The 12377-nt window shown below is 63.2% G+C and overlaps 1 protein-coding gene across 1 annotated transcript; it reads right to left on the reverse strand.

The window, feature by feature from the left end:
• Nucleotides 1-44: 44 nt before the first annotated feature.
• On the reverse strand, nucleotides 45-11986 carry TESK1 (testis associated actin remodelling kinase 1). Its single transcript, XM_075078554.1, has 10 exons — nucleotides 11706-11986; nucleotides 4656-4777; nucleotides 4466-4514; nucleotides 4091-4237; nucleotides 3859-3941; nucleotides 3409-3499; nucleotides 3081-3164; nucleotides 2518-2607; nucleotides 2253-2403; nucleotides 45-2012 (listed from the first exon to the last, which is right to left on the reverse strand). The coding sequence occupies exons 1-10, from the start codon at nucleotides 11922-11924 to the stop codon at nucleotides 970-972; spliced, it is 2079 nt and encodes a 692-aa protein (XP_074934655.1). The 5' UTR covers nucleotides 11925-11986; the 3' UTR covers nucleotides 45-969.
• Between the last annotated feature and the right edge of the window lie 391 nt (nucleotides 11987-12377).

Consider the following 12377-nt stretch of genomic DNA (forward strand, 5'->3'; position numbering starts at 1 on the left):
CCTCTGCATGTCAGACATTCAAGAGACAGAAATGGCAGCCTGAGTTGCTGGGACATTCAGTTTTTATTGAACACTTTAAATAAGCTGGGTATATATTACTAGCAATTATTATTATTAATAATAAAAAACACAAGAGTTCTGCATTCACCAGTGCATTGTGAGGGAGAGAGGAAAGCCGGCTCCCATCCTTGCCAGGGGCTGGGCAGCCTGGCTGTGCTGCTCACTGGCCCCTTCCCCCCAGTGCCAGGATGGCACCCCACTTCTGACCCCGTGCGCCAGGGGGACACGGGGCACTGTGCTGGCTTAGCACCCAACCCTCGGCATTGGGTGGGTGGGGGCAACGCCAGCACTGGCAATCCTGCCTGTGCACTGCCCCATGGGCATCGCCCCTCTCATGGACCCCTGCATGCCTCCCTCCGTGTCAGGGACTGGTTGTGCTCCCCATGCTTATAGGGAAGCATGGGGACACACACCAGCCTCATAAGATCCCCAAAAAAAACACATATACACACACACTGACCCCTTTGTCCTCAGCCCAGCCCAGCTCACCCCCTGGACTGGGGTGGCTGCAGGGGGCTCCCAGTTCTCCTGAGAGCCCACAATGGGGTGAGCCCTTGGGGAAGGGGGGGTCCCACATCCAGGGTATGAGCCCTGGGGGCCCCATGGGGGACCAGCCCTGCTGCCCAGGGCAGTGCTGCAGTGTGCCCAGGGCAGGGGTGTTATTGCACTTCAGTCCCCGGCAGGGACCCAGCCCACACCCAGGGCTCCCCACAGACCACTGAGGCTGATCCCAGTGAGACAAGTGCCCAAGCGCCTGGGCAGCGCCATGGTGGCCACAGCACAGGGCACCATGGTGAGCGAGGATGGACCATGGAGATGTGCCGGGTCCCCACACCTGCTCGGCGCTGTGGTGGCGGAGAGGTCTGAGGGGCGGCTGGACACAGCCCCGCTCCCCTGGGGTCCCCAGCACTAGGACTGTGCCTCTGGCAGCTTCAGGCTGGGCTCTGCCAGCACCGGCCCCGGGGCTTTCTGGTGGCGGCCCCGGTCATGGCAGAGGAGGCTTTTGGCCTCACAGTTGAGGTTCTGGTAGCGAGGCGGGCTGGGTGCTGGCTGGTGGCAGACAGAGGCAAAACTGAAACTGAAGGGACCCAGGCAGCAGCCGGGGCAGGCCAGCACCTCATCCTGCTCCAGCACGGCACTGGAGCCATGCCCAGGCAGCATGGCTGTGCGCTCTGTGCGCTCCAGGGCCGCCGCGCAGGAGATGCTGAGCTCGGAGAAGCCGTGCTCCAGCTCACTGCCCCAAGCCAGGGGTTTGCTGACCACCACGTGGTTGTTGTTGAAGAGGAGCCCGTTGTGGGCTCGTGGCTCTGGCTGCCAGGGTTGGGCACCCGAGGATGCTGTGCGGATGAAATTGCTGTTGGGGGGCAGGAGTGGGGGCTGCAGTGGCTCAGGGCTGTCTGGGCCGCAGTCCATCCACTCCTCCACCCCGGAGCTGGAGGGGGATGCTCGTCCCCAAACTGGAGGAGGAAGGAGGGTGGGGGGCTGGGGGTCATCAGTGGGATGGGGGGACCCCACGCCCAGCGCCAGGTCCCCCCGGCGGGGCAGCTCTGGGGAGGCAGGCAGTGAGTGGCACTTTCGGGGGGTGGCAGCGGGAGCCGAGAAGTCACACTGCACCTCCATGGCAGGCTCAGGCGTCACAGGGGTGCTGAGCTGGAGCGGGGCAGGGGGTGGCAGGTCGAAGGTGAGTGAGATGACCGACTTGCTCGGCGTGTCGAAGAGCTTGATCTTCCCCCCCTTCAGGTCCTCACGCTGGGAGAAGGGGTTTACGCGGGCGGGTGTCTCCTTGGTCCTGGCCCCGCTGCAAGGCTCTGGCGGCCACAGCAGGGCAGGTGATTTGAGGGGCAACATGTCGGACTGGCTGCGGGACAGGCGCTGGTCCAGCTGCAGGTGCTGTGTCCCCAGCTCATGTAGGGGCGACTGCTCAGCGTGGCTGGCCACCCTCCCGGCTACCCCTGGTCACGGGCACAGGACTTGGTCACCAGCTGCCACCAGCTGCTGGTGGTGGGGTGCCACAGGGTGTTGGGCACCAACAACCCAGGGGCACACCCCAAGGGGGGAACAGTGACTGCTCCATCCTGCAGACCTCATGCAACCCCCGTCCCCTTCCCTTACAGCTGCTGAGGTAGGATGGGACACCCCACATCCCCCCTCCTTGCACACCCCTATGGCCTCTCCCTGGGACACCCAAGTACCGTTGAGCGTGGCTGCTGTCCCAGGTGCAGGCAGGCTCTCCCGACCGCTGAAGAAGGTGGCCCCGGCACCCTCAGAACCCGGCTGGTGCTGCAGGACACCCTCCAGGCACTGCGTGATTTCCAGGAACGAGGGGCGGGAGGTGGGCTCCATCTGCGGGTAGGAGGGGTTCCCTGTCAGGTCTACAGCCCCCCAAGCACCCCAGGCAAGGCTGCCTGCCCTGCCCAGCTGCCCTGCAGGGAAGAGCAGAGGAGGTGGGAGGCTCACACTGCAGCAGTGGAAAGCGAGCTGGAGGAAGGCCGCTGGGCAGTCGATTCCCACCATGGTGCGGAAAGTGGTGATATCCAGACCAAAATCCTGTGCCAGGTAAAGGAGGAAGAGTGAGGTTGGGTTTCCTGGGGCACCACATGGCCTGGGGGACCTGGGATGGTCAGGTCCCCCTTCCCCACACTGACTGAGTGCAACCCAGGGCTGTGGGCAGCACCCTGGCTGGGGCACAGCAAGGGGGTACTCTGGGGTCACCCCAAGTTGGGCCAAGGTTGGTGGATGCTGGGACACAGATCCCTCCTGCTCTATGCCTGAATCCAGCTGTCCCCTTCTCCCACCCAGGCTGACTATGGCCTCCGAGGACAGGTTATCAGCAGAGAGCACCCCTCCCCAGGCACCATTTGTGACACAGCACCCCTGCCCTGAGATGTGATGTGGGGGAGCTCCTGCACATGGGACTCTACCCAGCACAGGAGGATGGTCCCCCTTATTTCGTGAAGGGCTCCCAGCCCCAGTGCTGCTGCCCACCACCCTCCCTCCCTGCCTCCATCCCAGGGAGTCACCTCGGTGCGGGGCAGGTAGTCAGGGTCAGCAGGGACGCGAGCAATGGTCTCGCACAGGATGATGCCGTACGCGAACACATCAGCCTGCAGAGAGCAGGGAGTCATGTGGGGTTCTTGCAGCCCCGAAGTATGTGCCCACCATTCTGTGAACCCACAGCCCGCCCTCCTCCTTGCGAAGCCACAATGGGGATCCCGCCACCTTGCCGCCCAAGGGATGCCCACTTCCTTCCCTCTGTGTGCCCGAATGCCCCCAGGACTGCAAATCCTGCAAACTGCTGGCAGTGCAAGCCTGGATAAAGCCCCATACACAGCAGCCACGGAGCCTCACCTTCTCGTTGTAGATCTCCCCTCGCAGCACCTCGGGCGCCATCCAGTATGGGGAGCCCACCACGGCCAGCGGCTCCTTCTCGCTGCCCTCACTGGGGTACATGTTGGGACATCAGGGGCTGCCCACAGTCCCCTGTCCCCATCCGGCCTCCCATCCTCCCACTGGGGCAGCCCAAATCACCACCTCCATCTCCCTTCCTGCGCTAAACCTCCTCCATGCACCCTACACACTCACCTCTCCCCACCCACACCATTCCCTTCTTCACCCACTCCTAGCCAGCCCCAAACACATCCCATGAGTCCCCACTGCCAGCGACCATCCCTGCTGCCCCCCATCCCTGCCCTTCTAGCTGCACCCCAAATGTCCATCCCTCCCCAGCTCCTGCTCCAAGTGGGCTGGAAAATCCCCACTGCAAGGATGGGGATGGATGGGTGAATGCTGCCCATGCACCTGTAGGTGGGGATCTTCTCTGCCAAGCCGAAATCACCCACTACAGCCGTATAGCCATTGGCCTCGCAGCGCACCAGGCAGTTCTGGGGGCAAAGGAGGACTGCCGTCACACCGACAGCTCCCAGGATGGCCCGGGGTAGCGCAGCCTTTTGCTCCCCAGCTGGCCATGCCTGGGGAAGTAGTGTAGGTACGGGACAATGAGGGCAATGGGATGCTTTGGAGCATCCCGTACCTTGGAGGTGAGGTCACGGTGGAAGATGCCCTTGGAGTGCAGGTAGCGCAGGCCACGGGCGATGTCGAGGGCCAGCTTGACACGCATGGACCAGGAGAGGGGCACAGGGCTGTCCAGCAGCTGCTCCAGGTTCCCACCATTGATGTACTGATGGGAAGAGTCAAACCATCCCATCACTGCACCCCCCTCCCTCCGATAATGCTGGATGCCCATCTCTCATTCCAACGCATCCGCCAACCACCCCATGGTACAGCTCCCTGCTAAATCTCACCCTGCATGTGTGCCACAGGCTAAGAAAGTGTTCCCATAGCCATCACTGCACCCTCCCCAGCCCTGCAGGAACCCCAAGACTCACGGCTGTTGCCCCGCTCTCACCTCCGTCAGCGCGTGCAGCTGTCCCTCATGCACACACACACCCATGAACCTACGAGACAGAGGGGATCTGAGGGTGGCCATGGTGGAGGCCAGCCCCAGGAGCTCACCCAGTGCCAACTGTAGCTCCAGATCCCACCCCAGGCTAGGGAAAAGGGGGGCAATGGGGATGGCAGCAGGGGACAGGTCCTACCTGAGGATGTTGGGGTGTGAGAGGCGGTTCATCAGCTGCACCTCCCGCAGCATGTTGCCCCGGTTGCTGGTCAGCTTGTTCATCTTCAGCACCATGATCTGCCCTGACTGGCGGTGCCGCACCTGGACAGGGTGCAGAGAAGGCTGAGCCCCATGGGCCTCCACAGCCTCCCCGGACACCAGCCTGCACCTGGTACCTACCCCAGCCCAAGAGGAGGGGCTCAGCACTCCACGCACCTGAGGCATAGGGCACCCCAGGGACTGCTAGGGCTTGGGGGGGCTCTCCTGGCACAGCAGCACCCCAGGGACCCCCAGTGTTGATGATGCACATCCCCATCCTCCCCATGGCATGCCACTTGTTGCGCTGCCCCCCCCCCCCCCGCCATGCTACACTGCCCAGCCCTTCTGAAGACACAACAGCAGCTCCTGCAAGCTGTGACCTGAGCCCTGTTGGAAGACAGGCAGGTGCAGGACTGGGGGGCACCTGGGATAGCTTTTTCAAGTCTGTACCAGCCAGACAGACCCCACCAGCATGGGATGGAGGATAGAGGGGGCACATTGCCCCCCAAACCAGTCCTGGGGGTGGCTAACGCTGCCCCAGTGCATGACCCCATCCTGGCGGGGCAAGGCACTCGGACGAAGCTGTATATTTAGCTGTCCCCAGCCTAATGCTGTCATGCGAGCTGGGGGCCTGGCCCCCTGCCAGGAACAGCAGCTGGGAGTGTGCCCAAACACAGACACCCTCATCCTTCTGTGGTCCCCCAGCACGTGCAGTGTGAGGGACGAGCAGGGGATCCCCTGACCCAGCACTGTGCTGGGGGGAGCTGAACCGGTGCTGAGGGTCCCCTCCTGAGTGGGTGCTGGGGCTAGGATGGGACACCCCCTGAGGGCAACAGCCAGTGGGGCAGACAAGCTGGTGGATCCCAGCTGCCCCCCATCACACACCGAACTGTGCACGGAGGCGCAGACATTCCTTGGCGCTGCTGTCAGCTCCCCGCTCTTCTCCTTTTTAGTCGATGCTGGTTGAGGCTGCTGTGCCGGTGCCAGCCCCTGGCCCGCCCCACACCCCCTCGCCTCAGGGACTGCCTTCCTGAGCAAAACACAGGGGGGCTGGCTGGAGATAGGGTCCCCAGTGTCCCCCATACTGCTCATAGCTTGACTCCTGTCCCTATCACAACAGGGGGAGGCTGGTGTGCTGGGCACTCTGGGGCTCTCTTCCCAACCCATGGCTGGCATTGCTTCGGGGAGCATTTGTCCTGGGATGTATGCTGAGATGGAGACATACCCAGCACCCAGTAAACAGGGTATGGGCAGCAGCTGGCCGCCACCAAAGGGCCTGGGGAGAAATTAATGCTTTATAAAGATCCCTCTACGTGTCTGTGTGCACCAAGGACAAACCAGCCCTAGGCTGAGTGGAACCGAGAGGCAATACTCTGGCTGGATGCTGCTGTGCCACTAGCAGCTCACTGAGTTCTTGGAGAGTCTTTGAATAATTCAGCAGCCACCTGCCCATAGGCACCCTGCTCCGGTTACACCTGCGTCACCTCCAGCCGGCCAGCTGGGATCCCTGGCCTGTGGGCAGGGGCCATGTGGCAGCAGAGATCAGGATGGACTCTGGATGAGTGAGGAGGGGACACCCCAGACACCTGCCACTGTGGGTCTCCATCCTGGCCCCCCACCATGCTGTGGGGAGAAGGGAGGATGGGTTCCCCCATGCCTCCTCCTCGCTGAGCACCAGACAAAATGCCTAGGCTCAGGGAGAGCCCATCCCAGGGTGACAGCTGTGGGATGTGGCCTCTGCTGTGGGGAGCACAGCTGCTCCAGTCCTGTGCGCACCCTGAGCTCCCCATCTAATGGCAACCCAGGTCCTCCCTGCTCACCCCACCGCATTATCTGCGGCACCTGGCACTGCTGCCAGTCCCATCCTGGTGCCCAGGGTCTCCCTGCCTGTACCTGCACCAGCAGGCAGGGCAAAGCGCACCCCCACCCCATCCCCACCATTGCTGCCTTCCCTCCATCCCACCCCCATGCGTGGGGCAGCTGGAGGCAGCACCAGACACGGAAATGGGGCTCCCAGTCTGGCTTTGGTGGCTGTGCAGGCTTTAAGGAGGGGACTTGCCTGGCCAAAGCAGGGTGGGCAGGGTCTCCCTTTGCCCCTCCAACTCCTTGAGAGCCAGTAGCCAAGGGAGCCAGAGCCTGGACGAGGCCAGTGGGACACCCCAGGCCTGCCAAGTTCCCAGCACCCGGTGCTGCCGAGCAAAGCCCAGCACTCCCAACCCAGCTTGCCCAGCAGCAGCGCTGCCTTCCCTTCCCACGCTGTGTGGGGCTGGCAGGACTGGCTTGGTCGGTTTGGCTGGCACCGGCAGCTGCCAAGCACCAGGACCCAGCGTGACGGCACAGGCAGGCTCGGCCCCGCCAGGATGGCTGTGGGTTGCAAAGCTCTGGCGCCACATGCCCACGACAGGAATGCCAGGCGGCACTCACAGTGCTGGCACTTGGTGGCCATGCACCGTGGGGTTGGCTGGGTCCCTGTCAGCAGCCAGTGTCCCTGCCTCACGGAGCAGCCCCCTGGCAGGCTCTGGCTTAACCCTACATAGCTGGGATGTGCTCATGGCTTAATTGCTCGTTAATAAGCCTCCTGCCATTGCAATAGGCTGGGTCAGGTCTCAGTGCAGCCACACAGCATCTAATGCCTCAATCCTGGAGGACGGCCAGCCTCGGGGAGGGAAGGTCCGGTGAAAGCCCCTTCACTGGGATTTCTCCCTGGGGCCCCAGGAGCCCCGGCCAGCACATCCCTGCCCTGGTGCTTTGCTCCCAGACTCTGTTTCCAGGGCAGGGAGGGCCCCAGGAGCTCCCAGGACAGTCCCAGCCCCACGCACACAGACACAACCTCCTCAAGGACATCCAGCACCCTGACTTTGCTTGTAAGGTCCTGTCCTACTGTCTTGCCTGCATGTTCTGGGCTGGCAGGGAAAGGGTTATGCTCCCTTGGGCTTTCCACGGCCTCCCACAGGTTTTGGCCATTTTACCCAGTCCAGCCAGGTGCTAGCCACCCTCTGGCAGCAGGCACAGCAGAGAAGGGAGCAAGCCACGACCCCAGGTAGGATGCAGCCCCTTGCTAGGGAGGTTTCCTTCCCTGCCGCCATCTGGGGAAGGCAGCGGGCAGCAGAGGCTCCCAGGGCAGGACAGCATCCCCCCTCGCCTCTCCATGCTCTGGCATGGTGCCCAGGAATCCCAGTACATTCCCCGGAGCTGAGCTAAGCCGGGCAGCCATGCTGGGGTGTGGGGGGAGGACAAGCTGCCGGCCCCCACCCAGGAACCAGGCAAGTCCTCACCTCTCACCAATGCCCCCCAGCACTCCACGAGGCCCCTCTGCTGAGTGCTTCATGGGGGCACCACGGCTGAGCCGGGGTGCCCTGGTGTGTCAGTCCCCATCCCATCTGTTGCCAGTGCGCGGGGCTGGGGGATGGGATGGGGCTGGCTGTGGCCCCAGCCTGGGCACAAGGGATCTGAGCTCTTTTAACAGCGGAAATTAGAGTCTTATTTAAAGAGCATGCTAATCACAGCGAGCAGACGGCCTGCTCCCTCCCTGCAGCCGGTGCTCCCGTCTAGACATGGGATGAAGCCCCCGCATTGGTACCCCCACCCGGCGGTCTCAGCAGCCAGCCCACCTGCACTCCATGCCAGGGTCAGGCTTGTACATCACCCCGCTCAGCGCACGTCCCCTTGCATTGGCCTGGCGCAGGCAAGGCACAGTCACACAGGGACATCATCCTGCACCCCTTGCCCTGGGAAGCCCAGTGGGGGAAAGATGGGAGGGCAGGTAAGGGAGCTAGCAATGCTGCCGGTAATACCATAGCCGTCTGTGACAGCTGCATCTGAGCTCGTGGGAATCCCAGTAGCACAACAGGTATTTTACTGGGTAGGACTGGAATACCTGTTTATCACATGGAAAAGGCAGAATCAGTCAAGAGAGACTTCCTCCAGGGAAGCAAAAGGAGCAGAGCACGCAGTATCCACCCCTGATGAATGCTTAAGCATCAGCGGCCCTCACCTCCCGCGCTCCCAAGTACAGCACCCCAGGCACACCAAGAGCCGGGGCCTCGCCAGCCCTCACCAGCAACCCCAGAGCACACTCTGTGACAGTGTAGGCGAGGTGCTGGCAGGTCCTGGGCTAGTCAGCACAACGTGTTTCCAGTGCCCGGGGCTCCCGAGTGTCAACAGCCATGCGAGGGCTGCTCCCGGCCTTGCGCGACTGGCTGACCTTGGCAAATTCACTTCCTCCCCGCCTGCCTTAGTTTCCCGATCTGTGTCACGCCACTCCACCCTCCTTTGTAAAACAAGGCAAGGTCCACTGATGAAGGGCAGCAGATAAGAGAGAGGGAGTGTTGTCATTAGTTGCACTGGGAAATTGGGAGTAAATACAAAATCTCAAAGGTTGGCGGGGAAGTGAGCAGAGATGGGCAGACCGCAGCAGTGCCAAAGCTTCTGTATGCACTGGAAGCCACTAATCCCCGCCCCAGGCACTATGGAAATGGGGTGCTGGGCTGAGCACACGGAAGAGCTGTGCCCTGGGAAGCAGTGTCTCCAAAAGGATGTGCAACAGCGGGGCATAAGGTGCAGAGTGGGATGAGTGAAGATGTCCAGATACAGCTCCCGGGAGAGCGAAGCCAGGATGCTGCCGGCAGCCTTCACATCTGCTGCAGACCGTACGCAGGAAAGTAAGAGAGAAATCTGGGGAAGAGATGCAACAGTGGTTCAAGGGCTGGAGAAAATGTCTGGCACAAACACAGCTGGCTCAGTCTGCTCAGTCTATTGGAGATGGATAGGCAGCTCACTCCAATGTCCATGTACCCAAGAAAATAAGTGGGCCTGGTGCCTCTGAAGTCACATAGGGAAAGGGAATGGGAACCAGCTGCTCCAGAGGGAAACAGCCCAGCTCTGCAGCACAGCAGGGGATCAGATGGGAACAATCCCCAGAGAAAAGGCAGCTTTTCATTACTGGTGTCTCCTGTCTGCTCTGCACAGCCTTTCTGAGAGAAGTGCTTGGCTGGAGCGGGATAATGCTCAACCCACGGGCAAGCCTGGGACAGTAGCTGAGTCCTTTGGCTTTAATGCTGGGAACACAGTCAGATGCATGTGCTGGTACCCCAGCACCCCGCTCGGCCCTTGCTCAGCTGCGCACCAGGGCTCAGCTACCTGCATAGGGACAGAGATGTCCGGGTCACCTCTTCGTTCCCCACACCCACCAAGGCTGGAATGAGGCAGGACCCAGCAGCCACATGGAGGAGGGAGCTGTGAGCCACGGCCACTGAAAGCAACAGCAGGAACAAGGGATGTGGGAGGAAAACAGGTCCTGTGCTGCCCTGCCAAGCTCCATCCTCCTCACAAGCTCAGGCAGCCAAACCCCAGCTCAGATCCCAGGCCTGCCCCACCATCCTGCTGAGCTCTTGGACTCAACCCACCACACAAGCACAAAGCCCCATCTGGCCCCCTCCTGCCCCTGCCTCCTCTCCAGCATGCACACACCTCAGCTCCTGCCGCCTGATCCCACTCCCACCCCCCTAACCTCTGTCGGTCCCACAAATCTTACATCCAAGTGGCCCCACAAGAACATGAACAATGAGCGAGAGAAGGAGCATTTTGTGGCTCTCACAGGGCCTGGGAAAACAGAAACAGCGAGGCAAGGAGAGACCGTGGCCTGGCTGAGACACGGAAGCATCCATTATTAAAGAGCTGTATCCATGCCTGACATTATTAAATGCCTCCCTCTGCTCTGAGGTGTTGCCGCGCACTCCAAGCCAGAGATCAATAGCAGGAACCCAGCCAGTGGAAAGGCCACGGCTCCACAGGGGCAGGAGGGAGCACAGAGGAGAGGGACCCCACCGCACACCTGCTGTGGCCCCTTGCAGGACGCCTCTTTTGTGGCTGCAGAGGAGCTGGGTCTTGTGGTCTACCTGCTCAGTGGGGAACAGCGGCAGGGCTGGAGAGGGACCCCAGGGTCCTGCTGGGTCATGGCCACCCAGGTGTGCTGCACGTGGCAGTGTGGTCCCACGCAGGGGACGCAGCACAGCACTGCCTGGGACCTCAGTGACTGTGCTGGGTGGGGGTGGGGGTCCTGCCCAGTCCAAAGCTGCTCTTAATGGACAGTCCTTGCCTTAAGTGACGCCCAGGATGAAAACAAGTACACACACCTCCCCTCTGAAGGAGAAGAGGTGGCCGTGGCAGCAGGGCAGGGCACAGCCCCTCAGCCCTGCCAGTACTGCATGGGCCGGCAAGGTACCATCACCACGAACCTCTGCCACGCTGCTGGGACCCTGAGCACCCCACCAGCACCCTAAGGAGGATGCAGGCCACACACGGGTGTCCCCACTCTGTCAGTCCAGAGAGGATGGAGGACAAAGGGAGCTCCAAGGCTCCCAGCCGGGGACCATCTCCTGTGCTGCTGTGCAGCATCACACCCCTCTCCCAAATCCGGTCACCTTTGAGGGCCTCCCGTGGGGCGCTACCTGCCCAGGGCAGGCTGGAGCAGGCCCAGCAACGCTGGAAATCACCTCGGACAGGCTGCAAACACTGCCTGCATCCCCTACCAGAGGCACACCCTGGGCCTGTCGGGGTCGGGGCTCCAGGCTTTTGACAGGGGTCCCCGGAGATGGGCTGCCCCGCAACCCACTGGTGCCCCGACCCCCCCCCCACCCCCGCCCCTCGCTGCCCCGATGCAACCCACGCCGCAGCGTTTCGGAGCGCTCAGCCTTCCCGGGCTGTAAACAGAGCCGCCCTTCCCCTCCCCCTGCACAGAGGGATGGAAGAACAACACCCCCGGCGGGGACGGGGGTCCCCGGTACACCCGGTCTCCGCCGCACGCCACCACCCCTACGACCTCGCCCAGCCGCCGAGGGTGGGAGGCCAGACCCCCCCGCCCCCCCAACACACACCCCCCGCACCCCACGGCGGGCCTGGGCAGGGATGCGTGGGAGCGGCGCTCCCCGGGGGATGCCCAAACCCGCCGGGATGCCTCGGGGACCGCCACCCCCGCTCCCGCCCCGCACACCTTGAAGACCTCGGAGAAGAAGCCGGCCCCGATCTTCTCGCAGTAGAAGTCGTCGATGCGCGCCAGGGTAGAGACAGCGCTGCGCAGCGCCCGGTACGAGGAGGGCCGCAGCCGCCCGCAGCCCGGCCAGGGCCCCGCCGGCTCCCCCTCGCCTTCCCCGGGCCGCCGCGGCAGCTTCTCCCACTCCATGTCGGTCCCGCCGAGAACCCCCAGCGCCATTCACATCCCCCGGCCGGGCAGCCCCGCCGCCTGGGCGCCTGCGTCCCCCCCCCGCCCCACCCCGGTCCCGTCCCGCACCGCCCGGTCCCCGGGGCGATGCTAGCGGCGGCGGCGGCGGCGGCGCGGCGCGGGAGGCGCGGCGGGGCGGACGGTGTTCATGGTCCGGTAAAGGGGGGGTGCGGCGGAGCTCCGAACCCCGGCGCGGACCCTGCGCTGCGCCTCCGCCGCCCCGAGCGCTGGCACCGGCGGGGCGGAGCCGCGTCCGGGACAACCCCGTTAACTCTTTGGGTCCCACGGCCGCGACCGGACGGAGTTCCCTTGTCCCAACACACCGGTGGGCAGCGGGGGTCCCGCACACCCCGATGTCCGCATGCACCAGCACCGGCCACCGGAGGGTCCCTGGGTGCCGAGCTGACATCTCGGTACGCGCCCACTTGGGCTGTGGGACTCGAG

The sequence above is a fragment of the Phalacrocorax aristotelis genome, chromosome Z (genome assembly GCF_949628215.1).
Source record: "Phalacrocorax aristotelis chromosome Z, bGulAri2.1, whole genome shotgun sequence".
In the NCBI taxonomy this organism is placed as follows: Eukaryota; Metazoa; Chordata; class Aves; order Suliformes; family Phalacrocoracidae; genus Phalacrocorax; species Phalacrocorax aristotelis.